The sequence below is a fragment of the Anoplopoma fimbria genome, chromosome 18, assembly GCF_027596085.1.
Source record: "Anoplopoma fimbria isolate UVic2021 breed Golden Eagle Sablefish chromosome 18, Afim_UVic_2022, whole genome shotgun sequence".
NCBI classification, from domain to species: domain Eukaryota; kingdom Metazoa; phylum Chordata; class Actinopteri; order Perciformes; family Anoplopomatidae; genus Anoplopoma; species Anoplopoma fimbria.
Window position 1 is genome coordinate 21,250,057 of NC_072466.1, and position 24,508 is coordinate 21,274,564.

The 24,508-nt window shown below is 43.1% G+C and overlaps 1 protein-coding gene across 1 annotated transcript; it reads right to left on the reverse strand.

The window, feature by feature from the left end:
* Window positions 1–1,309: 1,309 nt before the first annotated feature.
* On the reverse strand, window positions 1,310–24,508 carry emilin1a (elastin microfibril interfacer 1a). Its single transcript, XM_054618822.1, has 12 exons — window positions 24,235–24,508; window positions 11,885–12,001; window positions 9,814–10,019; window positions 9,638–9,737; window positions 9,241–9,349; window positions 8,968–9,162; window positions 6,993–8,270; window positions 4,914–5,328; window positions 4,452–4,577; window positions 4,298–4,315; window positions 4,067–4,201; window positions 1,310–3,061 (listed from the first exon to the last, which is right to left on the reverse strand). The coding sequence occupies exons 1-12, from the start codon at window positions 24,345–24,347 to the stop codon at window positions 2,742–2,744; spliced, it is 3,132 nt and encodes a 1,043-aa protein (XP_054474797.1). The 5' UTR covers window positions 24,348–24,508; the 3' UTR covers window positions 1,310–2,741.

The window sequence follows — 24,508 nt, forward strand, 5'->3', positions numbered from 1 at the left end:
TACACATGTACACAAAAACAATATATATATTAATCTATTGTTTTTATCATATATCATAATATCTAATCTAATCTAATAATATCATATATTATATATAATATACAATATCATATATTGTTTTTAATCCAAATAAACTAAACCTCAAAAATAGACTCAAACAAGTAAACAGAATACACTTAAAATAATATAGGCCAGCATACTTAAAACTAAATGTTCATCTTCCCCACTTTGCTTGTCAAAAAGAACATTTCAGATTCTGCATTGAGAGTCATTCCTCCTACAGAAACGATATAACTTTGGCCATTAGTATTGGGCTTTAACAATTACATGTTTAATATCTGCAATCCAATTGTTACTAGTCATAACTGAAGTTTCGCATATTATTATCTTTTTTTTATTTATATCCTGTACAAATATCCAGAATACATTTGTGGATATCCGTAATTTCAATGCCAGTCAGAATTGGTATTGTAGATATCTCAAATTGCTTTTTCACTTATCATAATGCCAATTGTTCATATCCGTAATTATATATCCGTAATTAATTATACTATATTTTAGATATTCAAAATAACATAATGGATAAGCAGAAGGGTTTTTCATTTTGGATATCTGAAATCAAAACTAAGACTAGAAACAATTTGATTGTAGGTATCTAAAATTAGAGATATCCAGAATGTGAAATATCAAAAATCCAATTGTGGCTGTATGAAATTCTTTTTGACTAGGATGAATTGATTTAAGGATATCTGCAATACAGATCCAATCTTGCTATTGAAGGTTCAAATAGCTTGCCATATGTAGGCTACATCTGTCCCATCTTATCATGCACTCTTACATTCTTAAGTAGCCTAGGTTGAATTACTGCCAATTTGCCCTTGACCGCCAGTGCACAGATCAATTTACATAGTCTCTGGGGATGACTTTGTCTGCGTGAGTGACAGTGGAATGACTTGAGTGTACAGCCTGTTTATAAAGAGACCTCTTGATAAGTAATGAATGTGCAAAGACAAGTGATACTCTTTCCTTCAAGACACTGAACACATGGTGTCACTGCAGAGCAGCATAAGAAATGGCTGTTCAACCATCTCCTTGAAGTCTTCAGCTAAAATGAACCCAACTGCAGTTAAGAGGAAGAGTCGAGAGGGGGTTTAAAGTAGGGGCCAGAAATAGAAAGTAGACCCAGCTGTGTGTACTTGTGGAAGCCAAAAAAAAAAGTGGGCTAAACAGTGTGTAAAAAACTGGCACGTACTGGCTCATTTAAAAAAGGGAACAGAATCCACATAAACGCGAGACTGCTGGCAGCAGCTGTGTAAAACTGTGTATCTGTATTAGAGGAACAAGTGTGGAAAATGAAAACATACAAAACATATACAATACCTGGCAAAGTGAAGTGGCAACTCGTAAAAAATCTTATATGGGGCGAAACCGCTGAAAAATATTTACATTCCTTCGAGGTTATACAATACATTGAAACATATGAAATAACATTTCCACACTGGAAAAGGAAAAAATGTGAAGAAAAAACAATGCATTAGGATCAAACCCCGATATGCTGGTATTAATCCATGTATTGCTTCAGCAATATTGTCAATATAATGCAGGATGTGGACCAATCGGCTGTATTGTCTCTGTGCAATGTTCCTTTTAAAAATCCCTTCAACAATATCTACACACTTGATATCATGCACATATTTTCTTCTTAGACTTAATTAGACTTAATTAGACTTCTAAAGGCAGGAAGTGTGTGAGTGTGTGTGTGTGTGTGTGTGTGTGTGTGTGTGTGTGTGTCCATGAAAGAGATGGGATTTGTAGCTTAGAGACAAAAGTTCAGCTTCATTATTTGTTATGGTTAGCTTTACACAAAAATTCCACTGTAAGATAGAATGATAGTAACAGATTCATAACTTTAACTTCTTGTTCCTCCACCAACTTTAGATGGCCCTTATTAGGATAGAGGGAGAAAAAAATAAATCCCAATTCTTCGCCACGGCCGTCTTCCTGCTCCTCTCGTGTTTCTGGGCATAGCTAATGCCCTAAAATGGTCTCATTGTTTTGTTGTTGTATGATTTATAAAATCCTGCGGTTTTTCTCTTGAACTGCCAGTGACTTCATTTGTGCATTTCCCTCTAAAGAACAGTGGTTTGGACTGTGTCCCCTACATCACTCTGCATTTTTTTTCAAATACAATTGGCACTCAGCGTCATGTTTCTGGGAATTTGCTTGTGGTCAAAATGAAACTGTAAGCTTGAAGAAAATAAACTAGTTCCAAACAGTAAAAAAAATAGTGTGCATTAACCACTGCATATTAAAACCAAAAGACCCCCACATCCTTTATCTTTTATCATCAAAGCAAATGTCCTTTCCTTAATACAAGAAAGACCCCAGGGCTATCTCCGTGTAATCTGTAAAGAATTCAAGTTTGTAGAACAGCATGAAATATGGAATTCTAAGATAACCCTGCAGTGGCTTTTTTTTTTTATGAAGACAACATCTCATAGAATAAAAACAAATTTGCACAACTTATTTTCCTTAAAGCTGTGAAACACACACAAAATGTGGTTTAAAAGGACTAATTTTTGTCCTTTTTTCAGCAGATAAAGTCAAATTTGAGTATTTTTCTCCTTGCTGAATGAATCCAGTCCAGTCATTTCAGTCTCTGTTACTGTTCCAGCCAGTGGCTCTGTCTTTTACAGTCCAGCAGACAGATTGAGACCGATTACAACGACACCGCGTTCCGCTCAGACGGTCTCGTACAGCAGCATCCCACTGAAGATGGTCAGCGGTTCCGAGGAGAAAGCCAGTTTGCCGCTGACGAGGTCGATGCAGACCGTGTCCCCGGCCTCCATGGGCAGGATGATGTTGAAGACGGCCACGGCTCCGGGGATGTGCTTGGCCTCCGCCATGGGCTTCTCCAGGCCTTCGGGCTGGTACCCAGCCGAGTCCACCCGGGCCACGCCTGTGTTGGACTTGGACAGCACCGCCTCGATCTTCATGTTCTTATGGCCCGTCAGGATGCCGCTGAAGAAGTACTTCCCACTCACTGGAGCTGTGAAATAGCCTGGAGGACAGAAGCCAGTGACAGGGTAGACTTAATGTTGTGTATTTGCTGAGCTCAGACTCCCTTATTTCATCAAACGTTATTCTTGGAATCTTGTTTGCTAAGTAACTTTAATTAAAAAAAAACCTGTTGTTTGGCATTAAAGGACAACACATATCACTATTTTTAAAAGGTCGGGTCATCCTTAAAACATATGTTGCAGATGCAGCCATGCAAATAGCTTTGATTTGATTTGCCCAAGGTTTGCGATATTGTTTTGGATTTCTACCACCACTGCAATACGATGGAGGAGAGAGGGAAATATGTTTGAGGTGCTCACATCATTGACATGGTGGGGCAGAAATTAGTCCTAAACCAGGAAATGAGTCAGCATTTTTGCACTTTAGGTATATAGGTTTTTTAACGTTTTGTTCTATGATATAAAGCACGTCAGTAAATACCCCTCTGGTATATGAAGCTTTTACGGGTCTTAAAAAAGGCGGATGCTAACAAGAGGAAAAATGGGACAACAAAAGATCATCACGGCGACTCGTCCGCCTTCACAGCCTCGTTGTGTTTACTCAGGCTCATGTGACCTCAGTGTAGCTCTTTTCTAGCCTAACGTTAGCTTTATACTTCTGCCGATTGCACCCACGCTTCAAAAATCACAAAAGTGTTGTTTAATTGGGAAGAACCAAAAAATTGTAAATATGATAGAGGTTTGTTTGCCACAGAGCCTTTTTTCCTGCAATAATCCAACATCTATTGTAAAAGTCCCATTGGCTCTTTGTTGAGAGAACCAGTCTGATGCTAATTTAGCGGTTGGTCTACAAAAATATGTCAACCCTACACCTCACCACTGAATTTAGGTGAAAAAAACATCAAAATGGCTATGATGCTTTGTAATTTGGGTAATCTGACCCTTTAAATTCACATAAAAAACTACTTTTCTTGGAGGTGATCTTATAAACAGGTTGAGTGCTGATCTTGAAAAGCACCTGTTCACAATTCTGATCTGAAGCTCACCTGTTTTGGGATTGTAGACCTTATTTTCGTTGACGAAGATCTCATTGAACACTATAGTTCCTGCGCTTCTCATCGGGCGGGTCAGCGCCGCGGAGAAAGAAAGGCGTGGCACGTGGGCATCGGACCCTGCGGGACCTGATCGTGGTGGGGGGACGGAGAGTAGGAGGTAGTTAGAAATGAAAAGATCAAACAATAACGTATCATCTGCTGTTTAGTAAGAAAAACGCATACCCTGTTCGCCTCTGAGACCTGAGGAGTAGGATGAAAGATAAAAAACAGTGAGTTGATCATCCGAGTCATTCTTGCTGTTTATTTTTTACTATTAAAACAGCTTGTTAATGTGATATGATGTCAAATTTGGAGACAAAAAGCTTGTTGTCTTTACCTGGGGGTCCAACTAGTCCCTGCTTGCCCTCTCTGCCCTGGGGTCCAAACCTCCCTTGGGGTCCTACAGGACCCTGGGTTCCACGCTCACCTCTCTCTCCACGGGGGCCCGTTAGACCAGGTGGACCTTGGGGAGAAGAATTTCTTATGAAACATCACAGCTGGGAAAAACTGAAGGGAAATGCTCTCTACCAAAAATAGTTTCTTTCTTAAGAGAATTTTAAAAACATTCACAGTAGGCCAAGAAAGCTAGGACATTTAACCCGGCGTTCCTTTCACCCTCATGTTTACTAAAACTCCTCTTCAGACAGATAGCAGACTTTAAAGGCTCTTTAAGTGGATGACCGCCTGGATTCTTTCTCTGGTCTATTTAGTCCCTCACCCCGACCTCGCCTCCCTTCCGACTGACTGCTATCTCTCGTCCAAAAGTGAAATCCCATGCCCTCCGTCCCCCGCGACTCACCCATGAAGTCCTGTTCTATGAAACTGTGGAACTCCTTGGACAAGTCCACCACTGAGGAGTTCAGTCTGCGTATGTCGGAGTGGACGTTCTCCAGCTGGACGTTCTGGATGTCTTCGATGAGGTCTCCCTGAGTCGCCAGCGTGACATTGAGCCCGGTAACGCAGCTCCACAGCCCGGACACGTGGCGGTCCAGGCCCTCCCTGATCCTCTCCAGGCCGTCTGAAAAGGAGTCCAGGCGTCCGCACACTCCCTCCAGCTTAGAGAGTCGTCTCTCCAGGCCGTCACTGGACCGCCGGCACTCCCCGACCTCCGTCACATAGTTGCTTCTAATTATTTGGATCTCTTTGCCCACGTTGTCAAACTGAATCTTGGAGTCATCGACGTGATCGGTCAGCTCTTTCTGCAGGATGTCCACCTTGTAGAGAATGGGGGACACTTGTTAATGTGTGTGCTTTGGATGAGTTTCTTCTGACAAAGTTCTACTAAAAATAAACTTTCTCAGTCTTTGCACCGATTTATTTTCCTACAGTATCTTATACACAGAGAAATATGTAAGGATATTATCCAAGCCATGTCTGTCAAGAATGTTTCCCTACTATAATAATATTATGTGAAAACACTGTGGCCAAGATAAGCACGAGGCCTTTTTGATTGACATAATGCTGTTTTCAAAGTCCATAAAGAGAAGTTCTGTCTCAATATGTACAGTTTAATAACACAACACATAGATCGTCAGAGCATTACCATCATTATTATCATAATAGTAGCTTGATCTTTTTGTTTCTGAGGTTCGAGTTCTGCTGTATATACAATAACGTACAAGTACAGTGCTACCCAACCTGGGGCTCAGGACTCTCAATGGGGTCGCCAGATTAATCTGAGGGGTCACGAGAGGAATGAGGGAGGAAATCATATTGTGCCAGACAGATAAAATTTATTTAAACTAAATATTCATGTTTTTAGCCACATTAGCAGCCTGGCTCAAGGCACAGCAGCTTATGGCCCAAGGAAAGAGCGCGATGCTGCAGTAACGTCCGGGGGTTGGTTTGCCTGCAGCACTCTTGTAACCCTATACCCGCCTAGCATCAGTATGTTAGCATTGTCATTTTCAGCATGATAGCAGGCTGATGTTAGCTTTTAGCTCCTAGTACCAAGACCCCAGGATCAACACTGGGCATTAAAGCATTAAATGACATAGCGGCCTTATGACGGAATTTCAATTCCCGGGTCAGTCATGTGACGCCATTGGACCAAAAAAATACATATTTTTCCCCATTGACTTACATTGGAGAAAGAGACTTCTGTAAATAAGCAGATCATTTTTTTTATGTGAATAATCTTCCCAGTATGAAGTATATATCAATTATTTCATCATTAGTCCTTAAAAGTTGTAAAATGCACCAATAGCCAATTCCAGAGTTATTTTTCTTCCTCCGTTAAAGGAAACACTACTTGCCCTATATATTCGGAAGATCACTGGAAATTCTGGGTCGTTTTATAACTAGGGAGTCACACTTTTTTGGCTTCATGTGTCTTTTTTTGTAAAACATCACTTTTACCTCTTCAGCTGGGAAGTCGCTACCACTGACAATACTAAAGTCACGTCTTCAGTATTTTTTCTGGAAGTGTTTAGGTTTTAGCAACTCAAAGGAGGCCAAAAGGCTGATTCTATTATTTTCTCCAGCGTGGAGAAGGAACAGTACCTTCATACCTGGCATGTCTTTCATCTGCGTTTAGTGAAGTTGTGTTGAGTTGACACCTGCTCCATTTAAGGACTTGCCAAAAATATTATTTAACAGCTAACTATGAAAAATGTTAATAAGTATTTACATCTAGCTGCAATTCATTTGCATGTCAATATTTTTTCAAACAGTTTTCTTTCACACAGAATGTGAATACTGTATAACGCTACGAAAGAAGAGGTACTTTGTTTAGGAACAAAGGCAATTTTACCTTTCACAATAAAAGCTTTAGACATTTCTTTAGGCGCATTTTGGTGTTGTTTATTCGTCGCGCCCCCGCTGTGTTAAGGCCTATTGTAGCAGTCACATTATCCTTATCATCACCACATCATCTTACCTCAGAGATGATGTTGTCCTTGGTGTTGCTCAGATCCGTCAGTGTGTTCCCATGTGTCTGCACCGTCCTCCCGAGGCCCTTCAGGGTGTCATTGATGGAGCTGAATGTGACCATGACCCCGGCCAGCTGTCCTTGGACGGACTTCAGATCCCCCCCTAGTGTCCCGCTGTGGGCGCCGTGGCTGTCCAGGCGTTTCTTCAGATCGTTCACATCGACCTTACACTGTCCTGTGCACTCCTCCACTTCATCTTTGAGTCGTCCCACCTCCTCCTGAAGGTTGGAGCACACCTGAGAGCAGGCAGACTCTCCCGAGTCGACCTTTCTCCGCAAATCTGTGAGTTCTGCCTGGCACTTATCGAGGCCACTCCCGGTGGAGTTGGCGAGCAAGCGCAGGTCCTCCTCCACGCTACTGCAGATAGAACAGTCCTCCAGATCGCGGCCCAACATTTCCACCTCGGTGACGATCCGGTTGAAATGCTCGCCGCCCTCCCCCGTCACAGCTATTATCTTTTTGACGTTGTCTGTTAGGTTGATGACTCTGTCGATCAGCGAGTCCCCTGTGACGGACAGGTCGTTTAGCCTGGTGTTAAACCTCTGGATGTCCTCTTTGTTGGCCACAACTCTCCACTCTAGGGTTTTCACAGTGTCATCAGTCTTGCGGCCTTTCCCGTTGGGCCCGCAGGTCTCATTGCACATGTTCGTGGTGGACGTTAGCCTTCTGTCCAGGAAGGAGGTGATGTTTTCCACCTGACTCAAACGCCGGCTGTGGTCGGTGACAGTGTCTCCGAGGACTGCCACGTCCAGCTCCAGCTTGCCGATCTTGAAGCTGTGGTCGTCCAGCCGGCTGAGGACCATGTTGCGCAGCTGCGTGAAGTCTCTCTGGACGCTGTCCTTCACGTTGTTCCCCGTGTTGGTGCACCTCTGCTCCGTCTTCCTCACCGTGTTATTCACCTTCTTCTCCAGTTCTCTCAGCCTGCCATTCAACCTGTCCTCCGTCACTCGTCCCTTTCCGCCGCCTGTCCCGGCCAGCTCCTTGTCCAGCCGGCCCTTCACGGCGTCACACTTGTTGGACGTAGAGGTGACTCGGACCTCCACAGTTGACAGCCTCTTCTCCAGCTCGGTAACGGTGTTGCAGCAGGCCTGGGAGCGTTGTGTTTCACTGCGGGAGATGTCCAGGCTCTGCCTCAGGTGCTGGTCCAGGGAGCTGATCAGCTTCTCCAGGGCCTGGATTCGCTCCCTGTCCTCTTGCTGCTGGCGCTTCAGATCCTCCACGCCGGCCTGGAGGGAACAGGGATTACGATGACGGGAATTCATTAACTGGTTGTATAGCTCATATCGGTTATGTATTAAGGTGTTTGTGTCTGCGTCCAAAATTATTTGATTTGAAAGCAAATGGTATCTTATGCCCCCAGAGCCTCAAGTGGAGTTAAGTGCACTTCAGAAGTTTTTACCAACAACTGGCAGATCTAAATCTGATAAGAAATTAAGTTCTTTGTTTTTTCAGATGCAAAAAAACAGTTGAACTGACTGGAGGGTACAGTGCTGTGGTAGGTAGCAGTGAGGGCCCTTTATGAACACGAACAATAGGCAAATAAAAACTTATTTTAGAAACGTAATGATTGTTTTACGTTAAATCCTAATCCTCCGATTCTTTCAAACTGTTGGAAAATTGTGTTTGGCCTCGTTGCTATTTGCCTATTTTTTTTTCACTGCAGCATTGTTTTTTTGGTTTTATTTCTTTGTTAGTGCAGTGGATTATGTGCAAAAGCAATTTTCTTGTTTTACTGCCTGGATGTGGCTAATCATTTTTTTACTGCTACAGGCAGCAGAAATCCTTCACAGAAGCCCACAGGGAGTGAAGCACAAACACAAACTGGCTTGGATAAAACTGCACAAACTACACATCACACCGGGTGGCTGAAACAAAGCAGTAATGTTTGTGTCTGAGGTGAGATTTTATTTTTTTAATAGTCACCTGGCATGAAGAGCAGGACAGAGACACCCTTCTCTCCAGCTCGTTCAGGATCTCCTCCTTCAGGGTGGTGAGCTGGTTTCCTCCTCCTTCTCCTCCTCTTCCTCCTCCTCCTCCTCCTCTGGCCACTCCGTCCAGCTCGTTGCCTCCTCCGTTCACCAGGTGGTTGTTGATGTTCAGCAGAGTCTGGTCGTGGACCTGAGGGAGCAAAATGTGCACATAAAAAAAAGTCTACCCTTTTGCACTTGAATTCTAATTATAAAGATTCAGTTTTACTTGTGTCCGGTTGTAGAGATGGTCCAGCTTGGTCTGGATGCTGTTGATGGTATCCTTCATGTGTGGCTGAGCTGAATCAGCAGGAACAATGGCCCCATTCAGACCAGGCCTACACGGAAGAAGAGATTCCGTCAGGTTTTGCTCATAAAAAGAGGTATATGTTATCAGAGAGGATGAGAGAATCATTGTATATATATATATATATACAGTATACATACATATATATACATATCAATATATATATTGATATACGTATCAGTATATATACTGTTATATATATTAATACAGCCAATCTGAGGTTCCTGAATGTAAACAGCATTTCTGTGATGATGATGCAGGTAAATACACTCCATGGAGTACAACGAGCACATGGTGTACTGAAAAAACGTTCACGTACAGCCGCTGGTTTATGCCGTGGATGGTGGTCCGCATGTTGTGGAGGTCTTTGGTCAGACCTCGGATCGTTTCCTCCAGCTGCTTGATCTTCTCCGAGTCACCTGGAGACGAAGAATGGCCATTATTGGAATTACTGTGATGACATTAAACATTACTTTAAGCTGACGCGGTTCTCACCGTCTCTTCCTTCTCCTCTCTGCCCGCCGTCCGTGTTGTAGCCCGTCTGCGTGACGCGGGGTCGCCCTCCACTGACCTGAGTGTCGGCGGTTCCCTTCGGTCCATCGTGGCAGTCTTCCCCAGAGTAACCATGGCAACACTTCCACTCCATTTCCGTCACCATCTTGTAAGCTACCTTATACCTCGGCCTCCTGTAAGTCCGGTAGCTGTGGACGAAAACGGAAATGTCAGGTATAAAACCTCATCTGGACTTTTATTTGTTCTGGTCTGAGAAGAGATTTAAAAAGAAAATGTTTAGGCTATGCTGGTGTGACGGTTGGTCGGTCCAACACTTCTGTTCAGATTGAAATATCTATTCCACTGTTATATGGATCACAAGCAAACTTTTGTGGTCCCAACAGGGTGAATTCTATTGAATATAGTGATCCTCTGATTTTTCATTAGGGCTGCCTCCTCTGAGTCCATTAGTCGACTAATCGGTTGTTTTGGTCTTAGTTGACTACGATTTCTTAAGTTGATGAGAATCTTTTTTTTGCTTTAAATTTTCATGCTTTATGAGTTTTTTCCAAGAAACTATGAGCACGTCCCTGGTCAACAAAATATTTAAAGTGGTGCTTTTGTGATTCTTTGTGGAGTTTTACAGACCTGTCGATTAAATCAACTAATCGATATGTTATTCTTAGATCTAAGTGGACTTAGAATTTCCTTGATTTCATCAAGTCAAAAATAGTATGTACTTTGGTGTATAAAACATACAAAACATTCCCTCCTGTTCTTTGTCTTCAACTAAGACGGTGAGCATTGTTGACCTTATACACCATTTAGCTCAAAGCATCACTGTGCCTGACGTCCTGTAGCCTTACAGAGCTGCTAGCATGGCTGTGACTCCGAGTCTGATGATTTTGTGTTTTAAAACTCCAGAATAATTTAGGACTTGAGCTAAACTGAATGTGTCATACTTCGACATTGAGACTTAAAATTTGTAGCGTGATCCCGATAACCGAGTCAAGGACACGTAGTGGTCCCTGAACCTTGCATTGAATACCAGCGCTGTACACTGCTGATGTTAACGTGCACTGAATCATCGGCTGTCTGGGATATAGCTCCGACTCGTCTACTGATGATGGATGGGATTAAGATTTCTTGGTAAACGGCAGAATGTTATTCCTGTCCCATTTTCCAAAACTGCATTTAGCCAGTACTAAATCTTAATCAGCTGCTCAGAGACAGCTTAAAAAGAATGATAATGTTTTATTTGGATAGCTTTGTCATTAATGTGCTCTTTAGCTCCATGGCCGAAGAGAATCCCTGTTACAGTAACGATGCAATAAATAGACTAGAATTGGCCGGAAGTCTCACTAAAGATTTACAGCAGCGTCTCGCATTAACAAGCCCCGACTCTGAGCGCGCTCCTTAATGCCAACCCACAAACACCACTCCAGGTATCGGGGGGGGGGCTTTTTTCTGCGCCACAGTAAAGACTTCATCTTCCAGCTCCCCGCTCTTGGAGCGTGAGAAAAAGGGAGACTGTCAGAGGGAAAAACACAAAAACTGGGGCAGGAGGAGGAGCTGGAGGAGTAAGAAAGCAGGAGAGTCATAAAAAGAAGGACGGAGAAGAAGAAGAGGTTGTTTTTACAGGCTAGGAGACCAGACTGCGGTGTCTGGAACCTCTGTCGGCTTCATTCTTAGCATAGCCCAGGTTTAGGGGCTGAGGACCCCGCGGCAGGCACGGGGGATCAGGCAGCCAACAGGAGGAGGACTTCAAGAGAGGAGAAACATGAACATGATTCATGTCTTCCTGGCAGCAAAACATTCACATCATTCAATCCATCACATCTAAAGTAAATGTGCCCCGATATCTGTATTGTTGGATGTCCCCAAGGTCAGGAAAAGAGCTCAGTGGATTCAGTATCCACAGACAGGAAAGAGAAGGAGAGGATGGATCGGATAGAAGACACAAACTCCTGCGGAGCAGAGGACAGGAAGTTGGAGGAGCAGGGTAGAATGCAGATTAGATTCCAGAGACAGAGAGGAGGGTTCAGAGAAGATGCAAAGAAGAAGGGATACTCACGCAACTCGAGGACATTGGCCCCAGGTGCAGCGCTGATAGTCCGGTTTGATGTACGTCTCCACCCCGTCCTCCATCACACAGCTCACGGTGCGTGTCACCACATAAGCGCACCAGTTCCTGAGAAAGAACAGGCAAGAGGAAATGACTTGCTGTAAGTTTAAAGTCAGGCGTTGACGCAAACTTAGCAGCCCTCTGAAACTCTGTATACACTCTTTGTTTCCAGGCAAAAACAGATGAAAGATTGGAACAAAAAAATTAAATAATCAAAAATCTGGTCACTTGTTTGAGTTTCCAGATCAATATCTCAAACCCCAGAAACTGATTATTTTTCCTGTGCAACATTCAAGAGAAATTGTCCGCTGGTGAAAATGTCAGATGGGGTCAGGATAACTGCAGGATTTCTACAATGGCTGCCTTTGTTTGCCTCCCCAACTCCACACCGACAAACCCACACAAAGTAACACGCACACACACACACACACACACACACACACACACACACACACACACACACACACACACACACACACACACACACATACATACACACGCTGCATATCCATGTGAAAAACAACCTTTGGTTTTATTCATTCCAAGCTAGAAAACCAAGAAATAGAGCTAAAAAGTGGCTGCATAGATCATTACAATGAATCATTTGTTTTAACGTTAATATATATAACTTCTGGTTGAACACTTGAGGTTGAACCGGCTTTCATGCAAAAGTATTAACTCTTAAGGCCTTTACACACCGGGGGCATGGCAAATAAACGACATGAAAATGTGGAAAACTCTCCTGCCAATATTTTGTATTAAAACTATTTATAGGATAAGAATTTGAGAGAGTTACACCCTTTATGCAGGCAGAGCACCGACCCTGGCTCCTGTTAACCCAGAGCAGCGTCTCACATTTAGGTCTATGGCTTTTATTGTGAAAGGTATGAAGAGGAGGAGTTGAGAGTTAAAAAATATATATATATATTATCGTGCAAATTAATTGCACAACATCAAAAAAAATATGCAAAGGGCTTTAGTCTCATTCAGATGTAACCCTGCATTCACTGATTATGTGTCCACATAGGTAGATGAAGTGAACACACAGAAACACGGAGCAACATGAGCGTTTATTAGGAGTCCTGTTTCCGACCACTTGGCCACTATAAGTGGAATATTCACTCACAGTTAAGTACTTTTTCCCTCTTAGTCCAACTCCTGAGGGAAACATCTAGTTTCCAGCTGCTAAATGCTCCACCAAATGTCCTCCAGCTCAAAGGGACAGAATCAGGAGAGACACACACACACACACACACACACACACACACACACACACACACACACACACACACACACACACACACACACACACACACACACACACACACACCCACACCCCTACATGGGACTCAATTCATCCTCATCCTCTGACCTCCGTTGACCCTCAGATACCTCTCTTGATAACGACTGCAGACACAGACGTCCTTCAGCCGCTTTCCATCATCGTTTTTCTTATTACCCAGAATCCCCCTCCCTGGTGGTTATTATGGCCAATTAGTGTCACTCTGATTGGTCGGAGCAGGGATGTGGAGGGTTTTACAGATAAAAGCTGGAGTGTACAAGGAGCTCCTTCATGCTGGAGAGTCAATCAGCAGCTTTCCTCAGTCTGTATGTCCTCACATCTGTCGGTTACTACATGTCTCCCTCTGTGTAACTCATCTTATTTTATCTTATCTTATTTTAAGTTTTTAAGGCTCCTTGTCCGTGTGCACCTCTTTCTCTCACTCTTGCGGACTCCTCTCCACCTGCCTCCCTCCCTGTCCCTCTCTCTGTTTCTTATCTCCTTTCTCACCCTTTCAACGTGTTTTCTCCTCCCCCTCTGTGTGACTACACCTCTCCTCTGTTCCACTAAGACGTGATCCTCCCCTTCATTCCAGACTGACAGAGAGAGTTTATCATGTCTCGGTCCTCCCCTGAACCTCCTGACCTCCTGTTCCTGTTGCTACCGTACGTGGGGAAAGTGGACAGGAATAATTACCTCACTTATTTTTTTTATTTTTTTCAAGAGGGTTGGTTGACCTTATATATTCCGATGTATACATATTAAGAACTCATTTTCCCACTTTCCTCTTCAGGTGTTTAACCTAACGGATAGTTTTACAGTATTTGTAATGAATACTTGAACCTGACAATGTCACTGTCAATAAAAACATGTCTGATAATTGGCAACTTATCAGAGTAATGAGGAGATGGTTGAGGACAAGGAAATAAAAGAATCATATAAATAAAAATATTATATGTATATTATGTATAGTTTGCCACCAGAAAGGTATTGGAAGTTGTTGTTTTTTTTAAAATGTCACACAATAAATATCTTGCTCACAATTCTTTATTCAAAAGAATAAAGAATCTCAAAAATGTTTGTCTATATATTGACATCATATATTAAATAACTTAATATCCGTATCAGTATCAGCCTATAAAAATCCAGTATTGGACTATACTACATACATCTAGAGCTAAGTAAGAAAATATGTATTATTTTTTATTATTTGCGTGAACTAACCCTTTATTATTAAAATAACCATCTCTGAGTACAAGATTTCTTCTTATAAATATTGTAAAGGTCATGTGTAATTTCTTTGTATAGCCCAATACTACACACAATGTCTCAGTGGGATTTAAACGCCATCATCATAATCATATGGTTTGCATAATTCAAAAATGTAATCCAAGATATACTACATGTCTGATAACAATTACACTGTAGCTGTATCGCATTTCAGGCTAACAGTGTGTGTGACGGCTGCTTTTAGTTTCTGCTTCATGAAAATGAACACATAACAGCTTGTGCAGAAACTTTTTACTGCTAGTTTTGCTGATTATGCATATTCACAGTTTGCCAAGTTGCTTTGCTCTGATGTGAAGTGAAATGTGGTATTTTATTTGGCTGGAATCAACAAGTAAGATGTGCGGTTCCTCACAGCGATGCCACATGGCCTCTTTTAGCCAGGTGTTGAATGACATTATGTTTTTGCTTCTCCGTGGTTTGTTATGTTGAATTTAATGTATCTATCCCAGCTTGAAGCTCTGTGAGGAGATTCTCATTGGGTTATGCTGTGTGAGGGTTTGCTGGGTTATACTGCACTGTGCGTGTTGGACTGTAAGTTTCTGAGAATCCAACGTTTCCATCAGGAGTTGGACCGATACGGGAGGGATACACAACATGTGAAAGTAGAGACAGCGACCATGAATCAGAACAGCTCCTGCGTCGTCTTTGTCGCTGTGATTCAGCGGGCCCGTCCTGCCCATCTATCATTCCGACTCACCGACTCCCCGGGTCACAGATAAAGCATAAAGTTTCCTCGCTGACGGAGAACAGGCACTGGGTTTTATGTAAATAAACCTAAACGTCTCCTACTTGGGGGTTTTTTCGCACCACTGAGCAGACACAGATGTGGACACATGCACCGGATTACAAATACGGACAAAAAAAAACCACAGAGCTCCTCTCGCCTCTGAGTCATCGAAATCACTCACACTTACTGTACACCACCAGCTCCCCCCCTCCCCCCCAAAATGTTTCACTTTCCATTTCTCCATCATCCAGCTTCTCCCTCCAATACGTAAGAGGAGCCTTTATATTTGTGGGAGGATGACTAAAGTGTTAGCGCAGCGCTGAGAGCGTGTGGCTGTGCTTCTAGGCGTCTGCCGTCACCAAAAGGACAGTGACTTTTTTCATGTGTTTCAAGTGACACTTTGAAAAGAACATTTCAGCTCCAAACCACCGGCCTCTCCCTCTCTCTCTTTCTCTTTCTCTCCCTCTCACTCTCTCTCTCTCTCTCTCTCTCTCTATAGCCAGCATTGAGTCAAGCATTCCAAACATTAATCCTGTAAAGTCCCATTAATCCAGATGGCCGCGGGGAAATCGCTCAGATGAAAGTCCACTAACTAGTCTTGGCATCTTTTCTGTAAAGCGTAAAAAAACAATTACAAGCACACACACACACACACACACACACACATACAGCATTTAACAGACAAACACACTACACATTCAGGAGAGACTTACTCTACCAGACAAAGGTCACTAAGATACAGAGACACAAACATAAAACGAATTTTAAGGCTAAGCTGCTTATTTTTCCACTTTGCTACACCACAGTGTAAAAATAACAGTATACAGGGGGCCTAACATGGTGTTAAATAGAGAGTTCAACCAGGAGAGACAAGTGAGATGAAGAGAAGATCATTATTTATTATTAACAGATGATATGTGATGATAAGGTCTGCCCTGAGCAGCAGCAAGATAACCCCCCCCTCCCAAGTCATATTTAAATAGAGACAGCAGTGAGACGATAGGCTAAACATGTAATTGTGTCGCTGTGCTATTGGATAGAAGAGACCAGCTGATCAGAACAGCTGATATCGTGATTGACAGCCCGACAATGACAGCGAGGATATTATGAGAGGAGAGAATGGTAGATGTATGAGAAATAAACTACAAGACTAAGCATACGAGAGTATTGTCTTCCTGACTGAACTTAGGCTAGAGCTTCATTTAACAGTGTGGGGGCTTGGTCTTCCTACAATGAGAACTCAATCTCCCTGTTTCCTTCACTATATCAGCACCACAGGAACAACACTGCACACAAACAGTCCAGTTCCTGCACAGATCTGTGAATGTTTACAACCACAATATGTATGTGAAGAATGTTTATCAGACCAGCAGCAGATAAAGCCAGAAATGTCAAACTAGAGAACAATGCTTTTCTTTTAAACGTTCGAGGAACCTCCATGACTCATGCCGTTCAACCAGACGTTGTTAAAAGCTACAGGACTTAATTTGGAATTCGTCACAGTGTTAAGGGGTAAACTGTGTGCTGTTATTTCTCAGAGGAGGGAGAGTTAGCCAGACGTGGCAACCTAACCAACCAGTTAATACCCATTCTTAATGCCTTCTGTCTTGTAGAACCAAATGTTTTTTATCTGATGTGTTGTCTAACACCATGTTTTACTTTCACATGTGGGAAGACTTCAAAGTTGAGGTTTAACTTGTTGGTTTGGCAAATCCACATCTGGTTAACTAAAGTGCAGTCGTCAGTGGAACAGAGTTTAACCATCAGCAGTCTGTACGGCGGCGCTGCAAGCTTGTATGTGTGCATGTATGGCTTCAGGGCTCTGCGGACTGAGTCCAGCATGTTGAGAACAGCGGGCCTCGTTGACTGCAGTTCACTTTTGCTGCTTCATATACTAACATAACAACCAAACTCGTTCAGTGGTTCCAGAGAATGCTGCAGGCAGCACTTCCAGGGATCAAGCTATTAGCCCGAACCTGGGACTGCACTCATTTTTGAAAAACTCCACAGTGTATCCTCAAAGCAGGCAGTAACTTCCAGTTCTGAAGAGTGAAGCCAGTGCGAAAGTGCCTTAAACTTGCATTCTCTTTTATGACCATCAGGGGGCGACTCCTCTGGTTGTATAGAAGTCTATGAGAAAATGACTCTACTTCTCTCTTGATTTATTCCCTCAGTAAACATTGTAAACATGAGTTTATGGTCTCAATCTCTAGTTTCAAGTCTTCTTCAATACAGCATGATGTTCATTTAGTAAATGATGGTCCATTTAGACTCAAATAGACCATAAAGCAGGGTATGCTTTAGGGCGGGATTACTATGATTGACAGGTCGATAAACAGCGTATCCATGTAACTCCTCCACAGTCCAAATATGGTCATTCCGTTCACTGGTTGCAAAAAGTTACATTGGCGACGGCCGTAATCTAAAAACCACAAACCAATGGGTGACGTCACTGTGACTAAGTCCAGTTCTTCTATAAACTACCTGTGAACACAACATAAACATATCATTTCAAAATGACATGGCAGTTGCTACTTTACACAGCTGGCAGATACGGAGCAACTTCATCATTCATTTGGAGTTTTGTTTGTGTCGGCCTGGCTTATGCCAGTCCAATATTCACTCTGCTTTTTGCCCTCCACCAACTCCTGAGGTAAATATCTGTTTCATTAGCTGCTAAAAGCTCCACTGTGTGAACTTTGATCCGTCTCATATTTGGGTCACAGAGATTTTTTTGAGCTTTTCTGAGAGTGAACCAAAACAGTCTCGGTATGGAGCTGATCAGCCAGTGGAGCGGGGGGGTGATCAAACATTTATAACGGGGGTAAAAATGATTCTATGCAGAGATTGAGCTCTTCCTGTTGCTCTGTTATTGAATGAGGAGGAGAGAGAAAATGATATGGTTCATCGTAATTAACTATCGCTAATATCAATGTCCTTCAAACCACACCAAACAGGAAGTCTGTGGTAAAATAGTAGAGCCCGCCTTTTGCTTGATTTGATTGGCCGCCTTGATCAATTGTGACAGTGCTCCCACCTGCAGCTGAAAAGATGAGATCATTTTAACTTTTGTGTGCGACTAAAAACTGCTTAAATCTAAAAACACAGCGCAAGAGATGAGTACCAACCGTCGCTTTAGCTGGCGAGGCGCTTCTAGGGACGCGTCTCAGTGTGACTGGCCCATAAGGCGAGAAAAGGGGGATAACTGTGTGTTAAACATGGACACATGATGAAACACGCACTCAAGAAACAGACTGGAAACTGTGAGCAGAAACTCCGCCGTACCATTAAGTGACAGAAGGCTGGCACACAAAGTTAGCATATCAGGAGGTTTTTGACTCCACTCTTGAGATAAAGCACACCCAGACGGATACACAAACAAGCAGGGGACACAAGCCTTAACACACTTACACGAAACATTTCATTGCCCACGTCTTATTTGTATTTACTGAGCCGTAACTCAGCGTGAGAGGGACTCCTCCACCTGTCTGAGCATCACTTTATTCCCAAAATAAATTTCACCGCCTCATAAAACAGCAGACAGACACTTCACAGCCAGGGCAGGAAGCTGTAGTCTGACATCTCAACCCACGCAGGTTGGTTTTATTCAACGGCACCCTTCTCGACAGAGGAGCATTGTGGGTAAATAATGGAACAATCATTGACAAAAGTGACACGGAGAGTAAGTGGGAGGAAGAGGGAATGAAAGAAAGGGGTAAAAAAAGGGGGGGAGCGGAGGTTTTACTACTCAAACAAAGAAAGCACTCGGCGGCGCCTATTGTTGAGGGATCTTTCATTTAGCTTCAAGGGAAGGCTTTCCACAGTGACCTGAATGAGTGGATGGAAATGGGGCGTGTCCCAGCGTTTGAACTGCAGGCCCAAAAGGTCAAGCACCCCCCTCCGACGTCCTTGTAAAGGTATACCCCTGTACAGCCGACGACCACGCGCACATGCGAGTGCACTCACTCGCGCTTGAGCGATCGCACGCCGACAGACCAACACAAGCGCAGACACACACATTCCTCCAGCCCCTCTGCACCGTCACACACACACACACAGAGACTCCTTTTGGACTGGTTCCAGCATGACTGTGTAAACTTCTCTCTGATTGTTTAGCCTGGCGGTCACAAAGATATACTGAGAATGTCCACGATACGGACATTTGCTTTATTTATTTATTGCTGCAGGTTTTTTCTGTTTTGGTGGCTGAATTTTGAATGTTAACCATTTATGGAGGCATGAGAATAGGCATGAGGCATAAGTCTCCTTAAAGGCCATAAAGCAACACTTGCCAAAAATAGCATGGACTATTTATGCAGGTAGAACTTTAGTTTGACTGCTCTGAGGTATTAAACAGTAAGTTCACTGTTAAATGTCTGGTTCCATTTATTCTGCGAGTTGAGAGGAGGTTTACAGGATATGACGTTCTAGTGCGGTGTGGATGGGGAGAGTGTTGGGAAGGCATCCAAACCACTATAGCATTCTGTTAGTTTATCTAAAGATGGTAAACAAAGCTTTCTTGAATGAAATGCATGCTGGGAACTATGGCCATTAACTTACAACGGCTGTGACTGGAAAGGATCCCATTTCCCACGTATGCATTAGCATATATAATGAGATTTGTTTACTGCACTAATTAGCAGAAAATCCTCACAGATGAAGTGAGTTTGGATGCTTCAAAGGTTCAGTCAAGACGAGGAGAATCCTGTTACAGTCTTTTCGTCTGTTAACTTAATGCAGAATTTAGGTGTGCTATCACAACTGCAGTCACCCTGCCTTTTCACCATAGTACAGTGCATTGTGGGAAATACAGGTGTATATAAAATGCTGCACTGGAGCTACTGGGATCAATGAGCGGGGCAGTTATTAAAAGAAGCTTACTGACAATTATTCTCTCAGTGCCTAGAATAACTTTTATTCTTTAGATAGTCTATCACTTTTAGAGTACATGACTTACTGATGTTGAATGTATTCTAGATTTTTTTATGAACTTCTACATCTCACCATATGTTTTTCAACAACACAGGAGGATTGAACTAATGCTGCGTTCACACTACAAGCGACACAGCATCAGGCTACAAGTCATTTAAAATAGAAGCCGGTGACATGATGCTACAAACTGTCGGCCAACTTGTCGCTGTGCATTTTTTTCAGCGCTTTAGTGACGCGGTAAAGTCTCAACAAATCATATATTCTTGTTTTAACCTGTTCCGTTCCATCCAGGCGGCAACCTCCGTTCATAAAAAAAATGCTGTTCCCAGTTTAGCCAAATTCCAGTGTTATTTAACGACAGAACTACCTCAAGCGCTTGAGCAACACTTCAATGGCGACTCGCCAACAATGAAGCTGGTAACGCTTGGCCGTTTTGTTGCTTTTGTCGTTCCTAGCAAGCCATATGTGATTGTTTGCCATATCATTACAAAACCATGAGCATGTACATTCTGCTATAACAGTCTTTATTTTTCTGACAAGGCTTTTACCCCAGTTTTAGTGAGGTCTGACATGCTACCTGTCACAGTCCTGATTAGGTATCTCCAGGAACAAGGACACTTCAGTCACAGATCTGCTCATGGTTACAGAAAAAAATGATGTCAAGGGTCCGTAAAGTAACAAAAAATCATTATATGTACCAGCAGAGGGAGATTTCTGTTATTAAAGTCAATACCCTAGACTGTATATAAGAATTGGACATAGTCATCGTGAAGTCACTTATGTTTTGTGTACTGCCGTTTTGAAACCACAAGCTCATGATTTTGGCCTTCAACATTTTGAATATTGGTCGTCACCATCATGTTTCTTTTGCAAATAGAAGAGACATAAGATGATGGAGCTAAGTTGATACCCCAAAAAATTACCTAAAGAATACTAGACTTGAAACTAGAGATTGAGACCATAAACTCATGTTTCCAATGTTAACTGAGGTAATAAATAAAGTAAAATCATTTTCAGACTTCTTTTGCAACCAGAGGAGTCGCTCGCTGCTGGTCAGTAGAGAGAATGCAAGTTTAAGGCACTTCCGCATTCAATGCAAGGCAGGACTAGTTCCTCTCTCTCCAGTCGATGGTTGGATAAGAAATCCTGTGGCATTTTTGATTTTACATGGCTTGTATTGTTTTTAATGGAAGAGAACTATCCTTTTTCTCCGAACATATATCTCTGGGTTTTTTTTATACTTTACAGCCGGTAACCTAAAGGTACGTCCAGGATTGACTGGGCCATACAGTCACCCCAAAGGTGTTGGATGGGATTGAGTTCAGGGCTCTGTGCAAATAAGTCAAATTCTTCCACACCAAACTGGAAACTATTTCTGTTTGAGCCTGGCTTTGTACACGGGGACACTGTCACACTGAAACAGGAAAGGCCTTGTCCAAACTGTCACTACAAACGTGGATGGACACTAGTATTTGAGATTATGCTATAGCATAAAGGATTCATTCATGGAATTAAGCCCTCGGCCAAATCATGAAAAAACTAATTTGGCTTGTCTGCCACAGAACAAAGTGTTTGTCTCTGAGGCTCTCCTAATTTTCCTGCGGCAATCCACGAAGCAGAAGGCCATAAAAACAGTCTATTTTAAGTGTGCCCATTTGTCTATCTTTATGGCTCCTGTATGGAGCGCCCCAATGCTAACGTAGGAAAATAAGTGTAGTTTAAGTATGATTAATGCATCTGCTCCTTGCTACCCTCCAGTGGCCATGTCCTCCAAACCGTACGTGAGCCTGAACAGATCAGCAGTCCACCTACACTCTGATCCGTCTCTCTTCCTCCGTCGCTCTACCAGAGCCGGCGGAATGACGTGTTGGCTCTGACATTATTTTGGCAGAAGATGTGTCGGACAGCCCGGGGCTCCTCCTCCCGAAGCCTCGCATGAGACCCCTTTCTGGATGCCTTCAGTTCATCCGACGAACCTTTATCGCTCATGGAGTACTTTGCACATCTATCAAAACAGATCAATGGAGTTCAAACTGGTGTCAGAGGGGCAAACCGCATTGCACCACAATGCGGTTTGTGGTGCACATTCTTCCCCCCCCAACGCGTCACTTTGTGTGTGTGTGTGTGTGTGTGTGTGTGTGTGTGTGTGTGTGTGTGTGTGTGTGTGTGTGTGTGTGTGTGTCACAGGACAACCATGCTGACTTCTTCATAGCCTGCTGGGTTCAGAAAAGGGGAAGGCCTTTGAGGACCCGGGACCGATCATCTCTTCTGCTGTCAGTCTGTCTTTTCTCTGTCTGTTGCTCCTCCCCTCCTTTTCCCACTCTTTCGTCCTCTTTTGTCACGTTCCTTTTGCCTCTTTCTTTTCTTCTTCTCTTCTTGTTTTCTTCTCACTTATCTCACCCTCTATCAATCCGATGCTTTATCTTTCCCCTCACATAATCACCTATCCTCTTGACTTTTTAGCTCTCATTATCACTTTGTCAATCAATCTTTTACCTGTTTCTTACTCTTTCTCCCCCCCCCCCCCCCTCTTTCTCTCATTCCAAGTAGCCAACGGTTCAGCTTCTTCATACACCAAAGAGGCCAACCAGCAGCACAATGCTCTCTGATGTGGAGAGAAACCTGATAGAAGCTACCACTGAAGCAGCTCAACTCCCAGAAGCCTGGCCTGCCTCATATGCACACATACACACACTCACTAAGTACAAACACATGCAGGCAGACATGAACCATATGTGAGGGATGGACTAAATTCACTCCCTCACCCTTTCATTCGTGGACACACACACCTACACTCTCAGTCAATCAGTGTAGCCAAAACCTCCCCACTCGTTCATTCACTTACAAGCTCACAAACAAGTCACACATCTGTCCGCAGAGGTGAGGGGGTCATCCACACATGGGGCCCTCGGGCAGAAGCTCAATGACATGCTAATAACGCACTATGGGGGCAGCAGCCGCGGCACAGTAAAAACATACATGTGTCGGCCCACTGACGGCATCAACAGCTTTACGAGCAGGGACTCCAACAGCAACAACGCTGATTTACAAGCAACTGTTAATCAAGTGTCTCTGAGATCTGAAGGACTTCCTCACTGTACCCATAAAAGAGGATAAGACGGTGGTCTGAGTCACTCAGTTTAAAACTCCAAGATTATACGCTGATCAATCTCCTGGATTACCAACGTCCAGAGTCCAGTATCCCCGCAAGTTGTCACTCCCCCCGTAGAGCCCATTCACCTTTCCTCAACTGGAACATGCTGTTTGCCAAAATCATGAATTCCCTTCCAAACGAGAAACTCCGGGCCCCCTGAACCACTTTCTCACCTGGGGGCCCAGTAAATATCTATAATCCCTATAAACCCTGTCCAGCTCTGGGCCCCCCTGCATCTTCACACCCCCCCAAAAAAACCCACCCGTTCAGGAGGGCCCCTGCAGTGTAAGAGACCTAATCACCAATAACACATTTCCTCTGAAAGTCAGAATCAACATCATGTGTGCTTCTGAAAGGGGTGATATCTTCACGTTATGGTCTCACAAAGAGACTTTCATGAGGAAAATGACCCCAAAATCTGAAATTCTTCAATTATTTCTAAAAAAAAGTGTAATTGATTATTTCGTTTTTATGTCATTTTTTTATTTTTACTTGTTTTTTTCTTGTATTATCTATTATTTGAGTGAGATTGTTAGAGATGTATTTGAGTGTAATGTATAGTGAATCACACGTTCGCGTTGCAATTAAAGATTATTTTCATAATCAATCATTTTTTGTTATTAATCATTTAATTGTTTGGACCATACATTCTCCAGAACCAAGACCACTCATAATGTCCTCTCAGACTAGCAGTCCAAAACACACAGATATTATATATAAAATTGTATAAAATTGAGATAAGCAGCAAAACTAAACATTTGTCAGATCAGATTAATCTCTTAACTATTACATATGTTGTTCCTGGAAGCCCCTAAAGGACCCCTGAACGTCGCACTGGATAGCAGTAAACCTTAATGCAGATGTTTTATCTTAACTCCAGCTCTTATTCTCTCATTCGCACAGGTTGGCCTTACCTGTGTCTGCTGGCCGCTCTCTGGCCCGTCTGGATACTGGACTCCGCATAGCCCAGACCCCAACTAACCCGGGCCAACGAGAAGCAGGCGAGCAGGTAAAACCACGTCTCCATCCTGGAGTCAAACGCAAAGAAATTAGTTCCAAAGTTTGTCCTGGAAAAACGTCTCACGGTTAATGTCTGTCGTTTTCAGAGACGTTCTGTGGACGTCTGGAGATGCAGAGCAGCCATGACTTCACGGGATGACCAACTCCAGTCAAGTGCATTTCAGTGGT

Excerpts from the sequence above, each read along its gene's own strand:
- emilin1a (XM_054618822.1), bottom strand. The coding sequence starts at position 24,347 with ATGGAGACGTGGTTTTACCTGCTCGCCTGCTTCTCGTTGGCCCGGGTT. Across the intron at positions 9,738-9,813 it reads GAGAGGAGAAGGAAGAGACG|GTGACTCGGAGAAGATCAAG; the intron begins GTGAGAACCGCG and ends CTTCGTCTCCAG. Across the intron at positions 8,271-8,967 it reads TGTCCTGCTCTTCATGCCAG|GCCGGCGTGGAGGATCTGAA; the intron begins GTGACTATTAAA and ends TGTTCCCTCCAG.